Below are 18,747 nucleotides of genomic sequence, written 5' to 3' on the forward strand. Positions count from 1 at the left end.
TTCCTTCCTTCCTTCCTTCCTTCCTTCCTTCCTTCCTTCCTTCCTTCCTTCCTTCCTTCCTTCCCTTTCTTCCTTCTAAGATGAGTATGGTCATCCTACCTTTCCCTACTTTCACTTGTTCTTAAGCAGCCTCTTGCTTCATCTTTCCAAGTAGCTTGGACTACAAGGAGTTGCACCATGTCCTGCTCTAAAAATTCTGTGGCCTGCTAGTTATTCAGAGACTCACCTACTTAAATTCATTTCTTTAGATTACAAAATTAAATTTTAAAAATGTGTGTGTGTGTGTGTGTGTGTGTGTGTGTGCATGCACACATGTACATGTGTTTTGAGACACAATTTCTCTGTGTAGCCCTGGCTGTCTGAAGGCTGGCCTCAAAGTCAGAGATCCACCTGCCTCTGCCTCTAAAGTGCTGGGATTAAAGGCATGCACTACTACTGCTTATCTTGGAAGTATTTGTAAACAGGCAGTTGTGGATGGATGAGATATTTGTGTGATTATATAAACTAGCATATATTAGAATTTGGTAAGTTTAGTTACATTTAATCTTGTGATATTGCCTAAACTAGTCTTAAACTTCAGGTCCTCCTGCCTGAGCTCGTGAGTAGTTGCAATTGTAGGTGTGTGAGATCTTGTCTTTGTCGTTGTTGTTGTTTTTATTTTTGAGATTGTGTCTCACTGTATAGCCCTGGCTGACTGGAACTTGCTATGTAGACTGTGCTAGCAGTAAAGGTAGAGAGATCCTCCTTCCTCTGTCTTGCTCCACCATGCCTGCCATCTTGCCTTTTGAATAAGTTTTCTTCTTCCAACAGTAACTTGAACATCTCATGCTTTTGCCTGAGGTAACCTTCTAGGGCAGAGAGTGGTTATATCATAGCTATGAAAGTTCTGGACTGATATGATTACATTTTTCAACTTCATAAAGCATTTCTTATTCTTTTGAAATTATATGATTTATTCTTTGAGGAACACTGCTATGTTATCCACTAGAGTTAAATATAAGAGATATTGGTTATTCCTGGTTAATAGGAACAGTACAACTCTTTTTAAAACAATGAGCTAGTAATGTTTATTTTCAAATACAAAAATGTTCCTTCATTATTAATAGAAAACACATGTTTTTCTGTCTTTATATGACATTTGCTATGGTATACATACTTTGCTTGTTTGATTTTGTTTGGTGCTGAGGGTTGACCTTAGGGTCTCAAGCATGCTTAAGCATATTTTTTACCACCAAGGTATACCACCAACCATACATACATATATATTAACCCAATGTTCCCTTGTGGAATATATGTCATTCTGTTACAAGTTCTGAAAATATTGGTCTGGATAAATGCCAGCTACAACTGTCTTTACTTCTTATCGTGCTGTACAGAAAAAACATCTGCCGGGCGGTGGTGGCGCACACCTTTAATCCCAGCACTTGGGAGGCAGAGGCAGGCAGATGTCTGAGTTCGAGGCCAGCCTGGTCTACCGAGTGAGTTCCAGGACAGCCAGGGCTCAACAGAGAAACCCTGTCTCGAAAAACCAAAAAAAAAAAAAAAAAGAAAAGAAATAAACATCCACAGTAGTACAGGAGCAGATTGGGGTGGGGGAAGCAACATTAACATGTTGCTGCCAAGACTGATGACCTGAGTTTCAGTGCCAGAACCCATATGGTGGAAGGAGAGGATAACTTCCACAAGTTATCCTTGGCCCTCTACATGTGTACCTGGTATGAGCCAGCACACAAAATAAATAAGCATACACAGTAAATAAATGTAATAAAGACTTAAAATATAATCACAGATACTGTGTTTAGTTATACTATCAAATACTTACTTTGAATGTGTTTGCTTTAATTCCTTTATTCTTGATTTTGTTGTATTTGGCATTAAGTAAAGTAAGCTTCGGAGGAAGAACTGGAAGTCTTAGTAGTTGGTTTTCAGCAAGTGTAAGTTCTTCTAACAGAGAAAGTTTTGAAAAAGTACTATCTTCTATGTCTTCTATCAAATTTCCCGTAAAATCAAGTCTTCTTAGGTTAGCTTGAGGGAAATAAATATAAAAATATACTAGGATCTCATTGTATAAAGTGAAGAAAAGCATTTAACAGACCACTCAAGGCCCCAAGTCTCTGTTCAGAGCCCAGATTAGTATTTGCATTTGGTAACTCAGTCAAATTTGTCTTGCAGTGTTGATTATCTGACCTACAGCCTGGTACAGCTGTGCTTTCATGAGGTGCTGGCGACTGAGCCAGAGGCTTCCTGCTTGGTAGGCAAGCACTCTACCACTGAGCTGTAGTCACAACCCCATAAGTAAAGTTTTGTTGAATACTGAGTCTTTCTGTGCATAACAATGATACCTTTTCTTACTGTGGTCTTAGAATGTATGGTTCAAAAGGAATCTTACAGTTCATTGTCTTTCTATCCAAACATCAAAAGAAATTCTTACTGCACATCATAGGGAGTAATTTTGGTTAATTAGATTTAAGCATGTAATTGTTATTTTAAATTTTTGCCAGCATATTGCATTGTAATTGTGGGTACATTGTTTTAATTTGTCTGTACCCTCTTAGTTAAAAAAACAAAGACAAAAATATATCCTGATTATTAACATGGTGCAGACTGAGAGATTGACTCACTCATTCATTCATTCTGTGTGTCTCTCCCTTTATTGGGGACAGCTTAGGCTGAGATGGTTAGGATATAGTTTCATTTCATTCATAGTAGCTGTTTACTCAGAAGTTGTTGTAACACCGAATTAGTAAATACAGAGGTTTGCTTCTAGAATTCCAGAGGCAGGTACTCTTGAGCTTCTGCTCACTTGTTTTTGCCAACCAATTAATATGAACCTTGTTTTATGTATATTTTTGTTTAAAGACAGTTTAATATACCCTTTGGGTTCATGAACATTATCACCCATGCTTGAGTGAAATTTATCCGACACTTGGCATTTTGTGCGCAGGCTCATCCTTGCTGCCCTGCATTTTGAAATACTAGATGGCACCCGGCACTATGCTTGCTGCCATTTCAACTCACATTTCCAATATAAAGCAGAAAACTGAAAAAAACATGATGCTAGATGTGCTGAGTGAGACATCGCTACACTTTATGACAACTGAGAGTAGAGCTTCGCCTTGTTATACCTTAGTTGGAAATTGGAAACATGTGTTTTGCGCACCTCAGTTTTGTTGTTGTTCTGTGAATTTCTGCTAATGATCATAAACATACCGGGGATTGAATCCATACCTTCATATGTGCTAGGTAAGTGCTCTAGCACTGAGCTACATGCCCAGAAAAGCAAATTTGCCAATATGGAATCTACAGATAATAAGGACAAACTGTCTTTCAGTCTGCAACTTAGACTTATTAGTGGCAGCATGAATCCAGTTAGGCTTAATCCCCTAAATGTAGAAATGAAGAAGCCGTGCATGTGGCACAGTGGTAGAGAGCACTTGCTTAGTGTGGGGCAAAACGTGACTCAGCTGCTGTACTTCCAGTAAACAAGTAAAGTGTATTAAAGCCAATGTTACTTGGGTTTTGGTTTTCTTTAGAAACATTTGACTTAGGAATCTAGAATTCCTGCTGAGAAGGAGTGAGTCATCTAGGACTGGGACTTGGTGCTGCAGAAAGAGGCCTTAGTGGTTTGCTGACCACAGCACTTTAGTTCAGTTAAGGCTTGTTAGAGCACCAAATGGCTGACTGCTAATGTTCTGGCAAAGAGAATTAACCATGTTAACCGCCACTGTTTCAGAACTGTCTCCGTTGAATCATCTAAGAAGGATGGTTCCTTTTCATGGTAATGAATCCAGCTTGGTGTTGGTATTTTAAAAGCTGTTCTCCAGCTATTTTTTAAAAAAGATTATTAATTATGTGTGCATGTTTTTATCTGTGTTGGTAAGTGCATATGTGAGTGCAGGTGACTGTGGAGTCCAGATGAGGTCCTGGGAGAGCAGCAAACACTCTTAAACACCGAGTCATCTCTCCAGCTCTCTTCCGGATATTTTTTTAAATATACCCAGGTTTAGTTACAGGAGCTAGGAGCTTGTAATGCTAGCACATGGAAAGTGAAGGCAGCAGGGGAGGAGTTCCAGAGCACCATCCTCTACTGTACATTGAGTTCAAGGACAAAAGAAAACAAAGCAAAGAATAAAAAAACTAATAAACAATAAAAAGGAAAACAAAAGAAGTTGTGTATTTATGGTGAAAGTGGAAATACGGCAGCTAGTTAGCTGGAGAAGCGTCCTGGTTGCACTGACACTGCCTCCCACCTGAGCAGTGTGTGGCTTGAGACAATACCTATGTAAGATGGAGTAGCAAAATCAGCAGGAAAGAATGACCACAGAAGTCTAAGGAAAGGAGATTCTTGTAGTAAGAAAAAAAGTGATTTTTATAAAGTGTATGTTGTATACTTGAGTGCTCCAATAGTGCTGCCCTTATATATAGTAAGTGAAAAATACACAGAAACTTGGGCCTTTAAACTTACGCATGTCTGCAAAATCCTTGGCAGTCAGCTTTTTAATTTTGTTGAATCGTGCATAAAGGTAAGCTGATTCCTTTGGCAATGGTGGTACAGCATCAATGTCAACTTCTTCACAGTAGACAGAGCCACTTAAACAGACACACAACAGGCATGTAGGCATTTCTAAATTAGGAGACAAAATTGTAAGCATAAACTAATTTGAAAATATTTGTCATCTGCTGGTAAAATTATTGTTATAATGAGTGCTGTGATTTGAAAAGATAGGTTACAGAATCATTGGTGATATCAGGAAAGATAATTATGGTAACCAACAACCTGTATTGTGCTTGATAATTCCATCAAAATTTTATTTAAAGTCTGTGGTCAAATATCTTATCACTTTACTTGTTACTTATTTGTTTATTTATTTATTCATTTATTATTTATTTATGTATTTATTGACTCTTAAGTATATATCTGGAATACTCAAGATTATTTTATTCTATTGGTGCTTTTGGAAAAATTTCTCTTTTCTTCATTGAATTGCCAACACTTTGTCAGCAAACACATATGATAGAAGAGTATTTCTGGACTCTAACATTCATGCTTGTGAAGGTCGGAAAGCTACTAGGAGTAATTTCTTTCCTTCCACCATTGAGTTCCAGGGATTGAACTTAGCCATTGGAAGTTTGGTGGCAAGTACTAAGACAGCCAGATCACTGACCCTCCATTGATCTTTAAAAGAAATGTTTATGCCAATAACATGTTAGTATCTTGATTCCTATGCTTTTATAATATGTCTTTGATTTTATAATATGTCAGGTAGTAAAACTATCTGACTTTATTCTTCTTCAATTCACTGTTTTGACTATTTTATATCCTTTCAACAATTTTATACATACATACATACATACATACACACACACACATATATTTATATGAACACTTTAAAATTAAATTAAGTGTACCCATTATTATTTATGATCAAACTTATTGGCAGCATCTCATGATATCCCAAACCCATCTTGTTTTTCCCTACCCCAGTCCTGAAATTTGCAACCTTTTCACTGTCTCTCAGTGAAGAATGGTGTTAGAAACTAAGGACTAGGTACAGAGAATGCTCAGTGATCTTGGAGTCTCTTTGCTGCAGATTCTTTCAGCAGATAAGGCAAAGAAATACAAGTATATGCATTTTTCATCTGAAAATACTGTACATGTATCCATACAACACACAAACACATATATACTTACATGTGTAAGGGTGTATATGTATATACTCATGTATGTGTAAATGCATAGCATATTAGCACAGACACCAGAGGCGAAAACACATGGTAGATTTTCATCTCTCTCTCTCCATATATATGTATATGTGTGTGTATACATACATATATATATATGTATGTATACACACACACACACACCACACACTGATATACTGATATCTCTGTTCTAATCCAGCTCCAAGGTGTTCTTTCTAGCCTTCTGCCTTTCTCTGTTTATAATGATCTTCTGTAACATTGAAAATAAGGTTTTCATTAACTAATGCTTACTCAGTCTAGAACACAAATTAAGCACTTTTAATATTATCCCATAACACTATGAATATAAACCTACCTACTAGAATTTAGTATAGTCATGGCCATGTAATGCTGTTTTGGCTAATGACAAGTTTAATACATGACAGTGGTTACAGATTTAATGTAACTGAAAATTTTTTTATTACCCAAGTGACATTATGGTTGTCAGAAAGTCACAAGCAATGTATTGCTCATTTACCTTTGTGTGTGTGCACATATTCATGTCTGTGTATGTGTATTGATGCTAGGTATACAGACTTGTTGCATTGCCAGATTCCTAAAGTAGAGCAAAACTCTAGTGTACTACTTGATAATGATAATAAGCAGTTGACTTACTAGCATATATATACTATTTAGACATTGTTTTAGAGTGTGGGACTTAAGAAGTTTTCTGTAAATTGGCATTGCTGTGTTATTCTAACAGCAACATTGTCATCTTGCATCTACAGCATCTCTTGTGTTTAATTTAGTCTTACTTTTTTTTCACTCCCCTAAGAGCAGTAAGATAGTCTTAACACCCACACCCACTTATGCATACTCAGACACACACTCACACTTTATGGCCTAGGATGTATAGTATGTATAAATTGTTTATGATGTTTATATTTGTTATAAAACACAATGTAGCCCTGTCTCGTTTTTACGGTACTTTAAAAAGCATTTTGTGTGTATTATGTTTGCATGCACACACATGTGGACACAGAAGTGGGAGTCAGATGACAATTTGGAATGTTGGCTATCTTCTTCCATCTGTGGTTTCTTGGAATCACACGGAGGATATCAGGCTTGACTCATGTGCCCTTAACTGTTGCTCCATCTCACTAGCCCAGTTGTTGTCTAAACAAGACATGGCTGCTTCTGATTTGTTTTTCTTTAGCTTCAAGATTTATAGTCAAATACTGTGTTTAAGATTTAGTTGGATTAGTTTTTTTTCTCCATTACTGTGTTATGTTAATTCTAAATACAATTAGCTATGGTTTATTATTGTTGTCGTTATTTTTACTTTTATTTTATTTTTTTACAGTCCAGTCGTTTCCCCCTCCCGGTCCATCCTCCCACAGTTCCTCATCCCATTCCTCTTCCCCTGTGTCCTCAGGAGGATGTCCCCAACACCTCCACTGCCAGGCCTCCCCACTCCCTGTTTTAATGTCTATATTTCTGTTGTTTTTTATAAGTTTTTTGATTGACTTCATTTAAATATGTTTCTTTGCTTTTATGAAACAGCATTGTTCTAAAAAAAAAAAATGAAGCCTAGACAAAAACTGTCCACTCTTGTTCTTCAACCCATTCAGTTTTCCCTTTCTTCTCTCACTTGTTTCCTTGGTGTAACTGGCCTGTGTGGTTGGTTTTTAAATCTCTGGATTTAACCCAGAGTCCTACACATGCTAGGCAAGTGTTCCACCACTTAGCTAAATCCTCAGCCCTTGTCAGTTTTTAGAGTATCGCCTCTTCTGCATTTCTTTTCACAGGAATGAACACCTACAGGTCAGCTCTTACTCCATGTATTCTCTATGGAGGGCAGCATGGGAGAGACCCGCTGTTAGGGTTTACTTCTTTTACACACTTGTATGTTGGAAATCACTCCATGTCTGCACATGTTGCCCTCACTCTTTTTTGTTTGCTCTTCTATTTTGCTTTGTTTGTTTTGTTGTTGTCATTTGTTTTTTGTGGTTTTGAGCTTGGCTGTTGTTGTTGTTGTTGTTGTTGTTGTTGTTAGATAACAGGGCCTGGCTGGTTTAAAATGCTGTATGACGGAGAATGACATTGGATTTCTGATTCTCTTGCTTCCATCTCTAATGTTCTGAGATGGCAAACATGAACTACTATTAACAATGTTGTGAGATGCGGCCATTAAACCTCAGGTTTCCTGCGTGCTAAGCAAGCACTTTACCCACTGAGCTATACCTCTAGCCTTGTCTCTGTCCTTTTGTCGCTCTGTTGTGTCTCCTTATGTGGACGTGCCATTGTTTGTGCAGTGTTTGGGCTGTTGGGTTATTTGCAGTATTTTATAATTGCCAATGGTGCTTTAGTGATTTTACTTTTTTATTTTGGGTATAGGTCTTCAGGGTAAAATCCTAAAATGTGATGACTCTGTCAAAAGTAAATATGAGGCTAAGGCTGTAGCTCAATAGTAGTGCTTCTAGCACACAGTTGGCCTCCATTTCAATCACAAGCACTGCCAAAAACCAAGTACATCTATTTTGATTTTGTTCAATATTGCCAAATACCTGTCTAGAAGTGTTGTACTAATTCATATTTCTGCTTACAGTATATTAGAGTATTTGTTACTATACCTCTTTGACTATGTACTATTTTGGTATACTGTCTTTGTTTGTCTGTTTGTTTGTTTTAAATGTACGTTGGTGTTTTGACTGCACGTACGCCTGTGTAGTGTGTTAGATCCCCTGGAACAGGAGTTACAGACAGTTGTGGGATGCTATAACTTCCATAGCCCCAGTCCCCTGGAAAAGCAGTCAATACTCTTAACTATTGAGCTGTCTTTCCAGCCCTTGTCTTCATTTTTATCAAACAGGTTAAGTAGGGGTAGAATGTAATTTTTTTGTTTTGTTTTTTAATGAAAATTGAGATTGAACATCAGTGTTACTTTAAAATCATTTTTAATGGTCTTCATAACTTTTGCCCATTTTCTAAGTGTATTCTTAATTTTTTAATTAAAAATATTATTGTGTGTTTGTTTTGTGTGTATGTGCATGAACATTTGTGCTTGCTGTGTCACATGTGTGGAGCTTGGAGTACAAGTTGGAAGAGTTTGTTCTGTCCAACATGCAGGACCTGGGATTCATCTCAGATAGTCAGGGCTTGGCCCTTTGCCACATTACTGGATCTCAGATGTGGTTTTGTTTGGTTTCTTTTCTTCAATTTATGAATTCTTTATAAATTGGAGATACTACATCTTTATAATATATTACAAATATCCTTCCCATTTTGGTTGCCTTTTGCTTTATGCAAAAGTGGCTTTTTTGTAATTTTATAGAGTAATTTTTAAAAAAATGTCTATTTAAAACTTCTGGATTTTGAGCCACCCCACTACCAGACTGCCTACTTATGCTTGCAAGGTGATATCTTACACATGCAGACCCCTAATCTTTCTTAAGTTTATTTTTTCTTTTGTTTTATGAAATATGGATCTGATTTATCTCTCTCCAAATGGCTATGTAGTTCTCCTAGACTCAGTTTATTTAAAATGTTTCTCCCTTGGTGATTGAGTGCTTGAGTATTTTTCCATACTTTAACTTTATACTCAGTGTCTTTGTGTTTCTGAACATGTCCAGTCTTTTTAATCTGTGTCAATGGTATTCGTTCATACATTATTCCCAGCTTTTTAAACATGGTATGTTTTATCTGGCATTTGTTCAGTGTTTTCACATGTAGTTTTGCATTTTTCTATATATGTATGTCTATGGTTTTTAGACTCTTTTCCAAGCATTATCAAAATTTAGTAATTGCAGTGGGATCACCTATACTTTCTGAATTTAGAGAATAATATCTTTATGGTATTGAATCATTCTATCTAAGAAAAGGATGTCTTATTATTCGAATCTGTTTTACAATGTATTTTCTGGTTTTGGTTCATTTTAATGTTGTTGTAGCAGGGTAGGAATGGGCGGGCATTTTCATGTTCTCATGTGAGACCAGATTATATAGCATAACAGGAATAAATCAAACACAGGAACTATCAAGTATGGCTTGTGCTTTGTTATCTTACTGTAATTTTCTATTGTTTTCATTGAAGCAGACTTTGTACTTAGTTGTGTAGAGTTTTTTTCTCCTTTTTGCTTTTCTTTTTTGCTTGCTCTTTTTAAACTACTAGTCATTGAATTTAGAGCCTCATGCAAACACTGTCAGTACATCCCAGCTTCTGTGAGATTCATAAAGATAGTAATTAATTGTATTATATTTACCTCATCCTAAGGCTATTGATTGTATTTGAAAAATAATCTTTAAGTATTTTTTGATTTATTTTTGAGACGTCTTGTTCCTTAGCCTTTTCTAGCCTGAAACTTCCTTTGTTTAAGACTGATTTAGAACTCTGAGATCTGTCTGCTTTTGCCTCCCAAGTTCTGGGATTAATAAAGCTGTATGATATCATGCTTGGCTTTTGAATTGATTTTATGTGGACAGAAACTTAAGTTTTCTAAAGTTTAGGTTTAGACAAAGTGTTGGATGTTCTTGAACATCCTGGTCCACAGTTTTCACTCACAGTGTGAAATGTTAGGTGATGAGCTCATTGCAAATAACTATAGACTTTCCCATTGGAGGTGAAATTTCAGTTTATAATTTACTATATCTTGAGGCAAATTTTTATAACTACAAAGAGCAAAATTTCTTGTATTTTAAAATGATACTTTTCAAAAATACTAGATGATAGATTGTTCATACTTACCATCATTTTCTTTCTTGGTAGGTAATGATGGTGTAGCTTCATCGTTTTGTAACTGAATACTTTTCTCATCAGGAATTATCATAATTTCTTTTTCCTATTGTAAAGGTAGAAGTTTGTTATCAGATGTGATAAGTCACAAGTCTTACTGTAAATCAGAAAGATCACAAACATTTCTCTTAGTCACAGTTAGAAGTACTTAGTTAAGATTTTCTTTTATGTATATGCATTTTGTATGTATGTATGTATGTATGTATGTATGTATGTATGTATGTAACACATATATTGGACAAAGGACAACTTGTAATAGTCAGTTCTCTCCACCATGTGGGCTCAGGGGATCTATGGCTGAAAGAGACTTTATCTTGGAGTTCTACCTCAGCAGCGCTGTATCTCAGCACTCTGTTTAGATTTTATACACAATTCCATTTCTTTATTCATTAAACCACACTGTCGATACTCTAGGTAGAATATGCATTCCTGAGTAAAAGAATCCATCTTTTAAAATTTTTTGTTTTGGTTGGCTGAACTCAGTACTTGATATTATTAACAGTAATAATTCTCTGAATGGGAATGGAAGTTTTTCTAACATGAAACTATTCTTTATAGTTTTTCATATGAACTAATTTCCTTTTTTCACTTTCGACCCTTCTGAGCGACAGTACAGCTTCTTTCATGAGCCGGATGCTTTCCTGCCTTGACCTTAGGATGGATCCCTTATATTCTAGCCTCTTCACCTGACCAGGCATTGGCATAGGCTGTTAACACTGTATAACTGGGGATTATCCCTTGCCCTCTGTACTCTTTTCAGACAATGTGCATTCTGCTAGTAGACTGTAATTTACATGAGGACCTATTCATTCTACTTTTTTTTTTTTCTGTTTGTGGCTCCATGTTATCTCAGGGCACTTCGACCTTGCCCTAGCCCTCATTTCCATGTGTAAACATGTCACTCTTCCCCCACTGAGTTCACACAAATACCAGTCCAAACATTTATATTGATGAAAAACTGCTTAAAGCTCCATGTAATTAAGCAGAAAGCTTTAAGATTCAAGGAATTTTGAAAGTATCTTACATTTGGTTGATAGACTCAGATCATTGCAGTTACACAATAGGTTATGAGCTTTTTTGTTTCATTGTTTTGCTTTTTAACTTGAAGCTGTCATTACAAATCCTGGGTACAAATTGGTAGAGTGGAATGTGATTAAAAGTAAATCCCTGTAGTAAGGAGTTTTTTTGTGTTGGTACTCTGTGTGATTGGCATGCATAACCAGTAAGTATTCTTATATTCATTTCCTAGGACTGGATTTTTCTGAATTCTATAAACATAAGCTGATAATACATCTTTTCCTAATTTATTTTTGAGACAATATAACATACAACTATAGGATATTATGTAGCATTGTGTGATATACATTTCAGCTGTCAGAGATCACCTTAAAGTCTAATGACTCTTAAATTTTAATTCAAAACTTAAATTAGATTTTCTCTAGATACTCTTGTTTATCATAGTTACTAATTATGAATTCAGTAATCATGCATACTTTAAAAATATAATTACTTTAAATTTTAAAGCCTTTCTCCTTCTGAACTTAACAAATATTGAAGTTAAGGGGAAAAGAATGCATTTAAATGGGTATCATTTTAGATTATAAATTTAAAGTAGAAATAAAATACCTTAATACTTTTCTCATCCAGGTATTTCTCTTCATAATCCTGGCTAAATTTGGTTTCTTCAGAATTGTCTGTTCCATACTCATAGTTAACATGTGAGTCCAGCTGCGTCTGTGGTGTTTGCTGTGTCAGAGGCACGAAGAGTAGCAGGAGAAGCATAAAGTGTACAGTCTTCATTGCAGCAAACACAAGGTGACTGAAAGTTAGGAAACTACTGACCTGATGACTGTGGAACAAACTCTTTTTTCCCTGGAAGTAAGAATGTAGACCATGGAAGCAGTATTTAAAAGCTTGGAGGATATTTTGGCAGGATGGATGCAGTAGGGGCTAGAGAGCAAGTATTTAACCCTTAGTGGTCCTTAATTAGATACAGTGTTTTATGTGCCAGTGAAGATTCTGAAAAATTCAGAAAGTACTTTTATTTCTTACCCATGAACAATTTTAAAACTGCTGGTAAGTTTATTAAATGTCAAATGCCTTGAGTAGGGATACTTGTATGCAGTCAAAATCTTCTCGGGGTACCTGCAGCATGAATAGTTAATACAAAGATCCATGATCCTGTGCCATGTGAGTTAAAAATATCATATTTCAGCATTGCTGCTCTAAAGGAACTCTTGATTCATATTGATGTAAAAGAAACAGTTCTGAGAAAAGGCTTAAAACTTAAACCTTAGGTTTAACATCATAAAAAGTAGACATTAACACTTTTAAGTGGTATAGAATATAGGGAAAAACATTTAATCTTTTTAGTTTTATACATTTAACAGATTGTTACTAGTTAGTGATGTTGCTTTTTTAAGCTTAAAATATAAAAGCATCACTAATACCACTTCAGACTGGGGTAATTTAATAAAACTTTAAGTGAGGAACTTTTGGAGAATGTACTGGAACAATTCTTTGAGGCACACCAGTGAATTTTAGCTGCTGAATACACACTTCAGACTTTTTTAAAACTACAAACAGACTCACTTAAAGGTACTGGTGCTGCATTTATAGATGCCAGTTTGTCAAAAATCCAGTGGTTGAGATTTCAAAATAAAATGGGTTTGTAACTTTTTCTGCTTCCAGTTTTAATCTACATCTGTCTTATATAAGATGATTTATGAAAATGTTTTAGAAATTAATTCTTCAATGAAAATGAAACTTACACTACAGATGACTTTATATTTATTAACATTTTTAGAATCATACTTTAACACACAATATTTAAATTAACATGTGAAAAGCAAGCCTACCGTAGTATCTGGTTGAAGTCCTTGTGGTTTTCCTCAATAGGTGTTCATGTCTGTGCATTAGTCCCAAGTGGGAGAGTGAATGAGCAAAGCTGTGGAATTGTTTCAAACTGCTGAATAAAGTTTCAGGACCCAACAGCTTAAATTCCATGTGGAATTCAACAGCAGATTCCATGTGGTGGAAATCTTTGCCAGCATTCCTTCTCGGGGTGAAATGAAGGGTATTACACGAGAGAATGTGCTGAGGATATTTGAAACTGCGGTACCAGGGCAGCTGCAGTGTATTGCAATCTGGATCCCTTTATTTTTTGCATGAATCTTTTAGTGAATATTAGTTTATAAATCTTTTTAAAATCAGACCTTTATCTTTGTTCTTTTCTGATATAGAAGACACTTCCTTTTGAATGAAATAAAGCACCAAAATGAGCATAGTCTTTGTTCTTTTTTTTTGTTTTTTCCAGACAGGGTTTCTCTGTGTAGTCCTGGCTGTCCTGGAACTCACTCTGTAGACCAGGCTGGCCTCGAACTCTCGAACTCAGAAATCTGCCTGCCTCTCCCTCCCAAGTGCTAGGATTAAAGGTGTGCGCCACCACCGCCCGGCATAGTCTTTGTTATTAATTTAATGAGAACTAAGGATTTGTCCCTATACTATAATTAATACATTAAAAATTTATCTATAAAGTAAGTTTTAAAACTGGTGTAGTGGCACCCATATGTAACCTTAGTGCTTGTGAGATAGACACAGAAGGATCAGAAGTTCAAAGTCGTTCACTACTTACTTAGTGAGTTCTAAGCTGGCCAAACTATTTAAGACCATACTCTTAAAAACAGATGCCAGGTTTACCATTAATCCCAGAATGCAAGAGACCAACACAGGCAGATCTCTTTGAGCCAGCCTGATCTACATAGTTCTAGGCTAGTCAAGATTACATAGTGAGACCTTGTCTCAAAAAAACAAAAAACAATCAAAAAGGGGGGAGGGGGAGAAAAAAAAGAAATTGAGTTGAAGAACAAAGGGGTTTCTGGAAAGAGAGAAGGGGGCAGAGAGAGAGAGAGAGGCAGAGAGAGAGAGAGAGACAGAGACAGAGAGACAGAGAGACAGAGAGACAGAGAGACAGAGAGAGACAGACAAACACAGAAAATATACTAACAGAAACCATGTAGTGATTTAAATATACTTGGCCCAGGGAATAGCACTATTAGGAGGTGTGACCTTGTTGGAGTAGGTATGGCCTTGTTGGAAGAAGTGTGTCACTGTAGGATGGGTTTTGAGATCCTCCTCCTAGTTCCCTGGAAGACAGTCTTCTGGTTGCCTTCAGAACAAGATGTAGAACTCTCATCTCCAGTGCCATGCCTACTTGACACTGCCACATTTCCCTCTATGATGATAATGGACTGAACCTCTGAACCTGTAAGACAACCCCAGTTAAATGTCCTTTATAAGAGTTGCCTTGGTCATGGTGTCTCTTCATAGCAATGGAAACCCTAACTAAGACAAAACATAACTATTCAGTGGGTTGCTATTTTCTCCATCTTCAATATCATCATCTGACTTCATAGGAAACTGTGGTTTAGAGTCAGACTACTTCTCTGAGGTCTAAGCTTTGATTACCTCAGTAGCCACTCACTCCCTGCCCTCAAGCTTATGTGATGGATAGTTTGCCTGCATGTGTATCTCTGTACCACCTACAAGCTTGATACTCAAATTGTTCAGAAGAGAGAGGGTCAGATCCCCTGGAACTGGAGTGGAGTCATGAGCCTCTACATGGAGTTCGGAATTGAGTGTGGGTGTTCTGAAGAGTAACAGGTGCTTTTAACCACCGACTCATCTCTCCAGTTTCAAGGAGACTCAGTTTCTATACCTACTGAACTATACTCTAATTAACTGTAGAGTTCTTTGACCTCTGTATTGTTGACGCTTTGAACCTGATAGTTCTTTGTTGTGGGCTATTGTATGAGCACTGAGTGTGTTTGTAAGTACTTTGTCTCCCTACTCATTAGATGCAAGTAGCAGTAGCCTCCAGGTGAAAAGCCAAACAAATCTCCTGACACTGCTAAATGTCAGTCACAGTAGAGCCCTGTCTTTAATCCCAGTGCTTGGGAGGCAGAGCCAGGCAGGTTTGTTGTTGTTGTTTTGTTTGATTGTTTGTTTAATTCTAGGCTGGCCAAGGCTACATAATGAGAGCCTGTCTCCAGAATTACAAAACAAGGGCTGGAGAGATGACTCAGTGGTTAAGAGGACTGACTGTTCTTTCAGAGGTTCTGAGTTCAATTCCCAGCAACCACATGGTGGCTCACAACCATCTGTAATGGGATCCAATGCCCTGCTCATATATTCATATACATTAAATAAATAAATAAATAAATAAATAAATAAATAAATAAATAATGTTTTTAAAACTATTAAAAATTCAAAAGAAATTTTTTGAAAAATACAAAGCCAAACAAAAGCCTTTAAAAAAAAACACCTAAAAGCTAGCTCTCACCTAGCTATGCTCTATAGCTATCAGATGGGTTAACAAGCTTCTTACAGCTGGAAAGACGGTTTAGCAGTTAAGAGTACTTAATGCTCTTCCAAGAGAACGTAGCACCCAACTTGAGCAGATCACAGCCCCTCTAACTCCAACTCCAGGGTTCCAGTTCCCTCGTCTGACTCCCTCTGGCACTATGTGGCAGGCACTTGGATGTTTACTCACAAATATAAATAAAAATAAGTTATATTTTAAAACTGCCTGTGAGAACTGCTGAGTTGCTAGATACTTAAGACTTTTTAAATCCAACATTCTGAGAACTTATAGCAGGCTGCTGTCTTAAATCTCTTGTGTTTACGTGAACATAGATCTCTTGTTCACATGAAAGAGATGAGAGTGTAAGTACTTTACCGACAAGGGGAGGTGGGTTATGGTGCAATGGGAGGATGAGTTCATGCTTTTTTTCTAACATTTTTTCTGTGATTTTACTTATTTTCTTTTAGTGTCTAATATACTCACAGCCTGAACACTTCCAGTGATGAAAGAAGTGTGCATGGTGCCATGCTGCTTCTAACAGTGCTCAGTTAGTTACACCAAGTACATTACTTCAGCTAGCCTAAGATCCTTGTAGGATGTTGGAGCGTGCAAGAGTCTTGGGACTTTGAGCTGTTATGGTCTAATCTTGTTTCCAGCTGCTCTTTTACTTTATTCTCAAGATTTAGAAGGAAAACCATGTGTTTGGAATCAGGAAACCAGGAATTTAGTTCCAGCCATCCTTGGGGACATAGGGATTCTTTATAACACAAAACATCTATAGCAGAGATGAGGATTTTTTTTCTTTCTTCCCTTTATACTTTCTTCACTCCTGGAACTGGTTAAATGTGTTATATGATACACATGCATCTGTATTTTAGTTTAGTACTCATTAAGTTGAGGAAAAAGGTAAAAATCTATGCCTCAAGTAATATTTACACACAGGCTAGATATTTTCAAACAATAGCATTTGAGCATATTTCTAAAGGATCTTTTATTTTTGCTTCCTTTCTAAAAGCTAAATGTGTTTATTTTTGTTGTCTAATCTTGTAATTTTGTTGTGATATGCATGTTTTCTTAGTGCTTACAAGCAGTTTAGCCTTTTAAGATACATATATATTTTCAACCCCTTCCCTCCCCCCGGGTAAAGAGTAGATGTTCATGGGTTTTTTTCAAGTCAATTAATACAGGTAATTGCTGTGCTATATAAAGTAAAGAAAATACTTCATTAGTTTATCTGAGGAAAAACATTAAAGTTTTTATTTCTTTGCGTTTACTGAGAAATCTTTGGATTTGTTTGAGTTCACTGTATCATTTCTAAGTACTACTAATGATAAATATTTATGGACCTACATCCTCTTGGTTTTGAGCAGGAGGGACTTTGTGACACAGTTTACTTGAACGTCTTTGGAGGGAGGAACCTGAGCAAGTTAAAGCTGTTCTTTATACTAGGTGGGAGGAGCTTGGTTGCCCTGTAGGGCTGGAAGAAGCCTTGTGAGGAGAGGGGAAGGAAGCCTGCTGTTTCACCCTGGTGGGTCATCCGGAAATGTGATAAACTGTCTAATAACGAAATTGCTTTTGTTTGTCACAGGATATTGGACTTAAGAACCTTAATGAAACCCTTAGTATCTTGTGTCTAATACTAACCTTTTATATGAGTACAGTGCTGGAAGGGTCTCAGATGCTGGCTTCCCTTCTCTGTGGCCCCTGGTATGAGAAAGCCACTGCTATCCCTGCAGTATGTAGTGCCCAGACTTTTGCTGAGGAAGTTATTCTGAATGCCTGCAGTCCATGTGCCTCTATAGCCTTCCAGCTGCCTTACAAGAACTGTCTTTCTTAAAAATGAGGACAGGTAAGGTTTAGAGTAGTTGAATAATCAGTCATTCAAATTTACCCAGCTTAGAAGTGAAGATTTAAAAGGTTCCATACCCATGTATCTAATACCAGATTATTATTATTTCCTCCTCTTCCTCCTCTTCCTCCTCTTCCTCCTCTTCTTCCTCCTCTTCCTCCTCTTCTTCTTCCTCCTCCTCCTCTTCTTCTTCTTTTTTCAGTAGCCAAATATATAGTTTGGGTTTTTGTTAAGGATAATTTTTTAAAATTAAACGTGTATTTTGTTAATTTAGAAGAAAATAAATAATCTTTAGACTTAACAAAATTGAGAATTTTCACTTTTTAACTGTGTAAGGGTTTAATTAAATTACTACTTTGCATTAATGTGTAATCTACTTTTGCTAGTCAGTTTTTGCCACATCTCAATACTACTTCTTCCTGAAGTAGCTGCTTCACCAATCTCAGGCCAGAAATTAGTTGCGGTATCCATGGTTACCTGGTTTATTGTTCCTGCCTCTTCAGCATTTTGTTTATTTCTCGTGTTAGGGTAAATTGTGTGTGTGTTTTTTAAATACTTATTTTGTTGAGCTAATTCCCATTCAGTGGAATTCTTTTTAAAGTGTACAAATTCAATTGTTTTAATATATTCAGGTTTTTATATAATAACCATCATAATAATCTTAGAAAAAAAATTGCTTTTGAGACAGGATCTATCCTTTGGGAGTCTCAATCGTATATGGGACATTTTCTTTGAACTTCTAAACTTCTTACATCTACCCTCCACTCCTAAATGCTTTTACACAGCTTTGTGCCAACACACCCAGTTATTGATATCCTCCTTTTGAATCATGAGTCATGCTGCTATGGATGGTCTTGGGCAGACTTTGGTGTGAACCTGTGTAAGTCTCTTGGGCATGGACCTTTAAGCAGAAATGTTGATTCTTTCATAGCCAACTGGAAGTTTCCAAATTGCTGCATCATTTTGTCAGCTCTGTGAAGGCACCGATCTTTGTTTTCTCACCAATATTTGTTATTTGTTGGTTTTTTTGGTTGCTGCCATTGTAATGAGAAAAACTAATCT

At 36.6% G+C, this 18,747-nt stretch overlaps 2 protein-coding genes across 4 annotated transcripts in view; one reads left to right on the forward strand and one right to left on the reverse strand.

The window, feature by feature from the left end:
- The window catches only part of Ogn (osteoglycin), an 18,235-nt gene extending 4,719 nt beyond the window's left edge, over window positions 1–13,516 (reverse strand). The window contains exons 1-5 of one of the 2 annotated variants that reach the window (XM_028763148.1): window positions 13,333–13,516; window positions 12,101–12,346; window positions 10,427–10,520; window positions 4,466–4,624; window positions 1,823–2,025 (exon numbers count right to left, since the gene is read on the reverse strand). In XM_028763148.1, the coding sequence (XP_028618981.1) occupies window positions 1,823–2,025; window positions 4,466–4,624; window positions 10,427–10,520; window positions 12,101–12,274 (630 nt within the window). In that variant the 5' untranslated portion in view covers window positions 12,275–12,346; window positions 13,333–13,516. Of the gene's footprint in view, window positions 1–1,822; window positions 2,026–4,465; window positions 4,625–10,426; window positions 10,521–12,100; window positions 12,347–12,526; window positions 12,616–13,332 lie in introns of those variants that run through there. The other variant, XM_028763147.1, reaches the window with a different exon arrangement.
- Cenpp (centromere protein P) overlaps window positions 1–18,747 on the forward strand; it is a 180,082-nt gene that overhangs the window by 31,144 nt on the left and 130,191 nt on the right. The window lies entirely within an intron of this gene.

The sequence above is a fragment of the Grammomys surdaster genome, unplaced genomic scaffold (assembly GCF_004785775.1).
Source record: "Grammomys surdaster isolate TR1022 unplaced genomic scaffold, NIH_TR_1.0 137, whole genome shotgun sequence".
Taxonomy (NCBI): Eukaryota; Metazoa; Chordata; class Mammalia; order Rodentia; family Muridae; genus Grammomys; species Grammomys surdaster.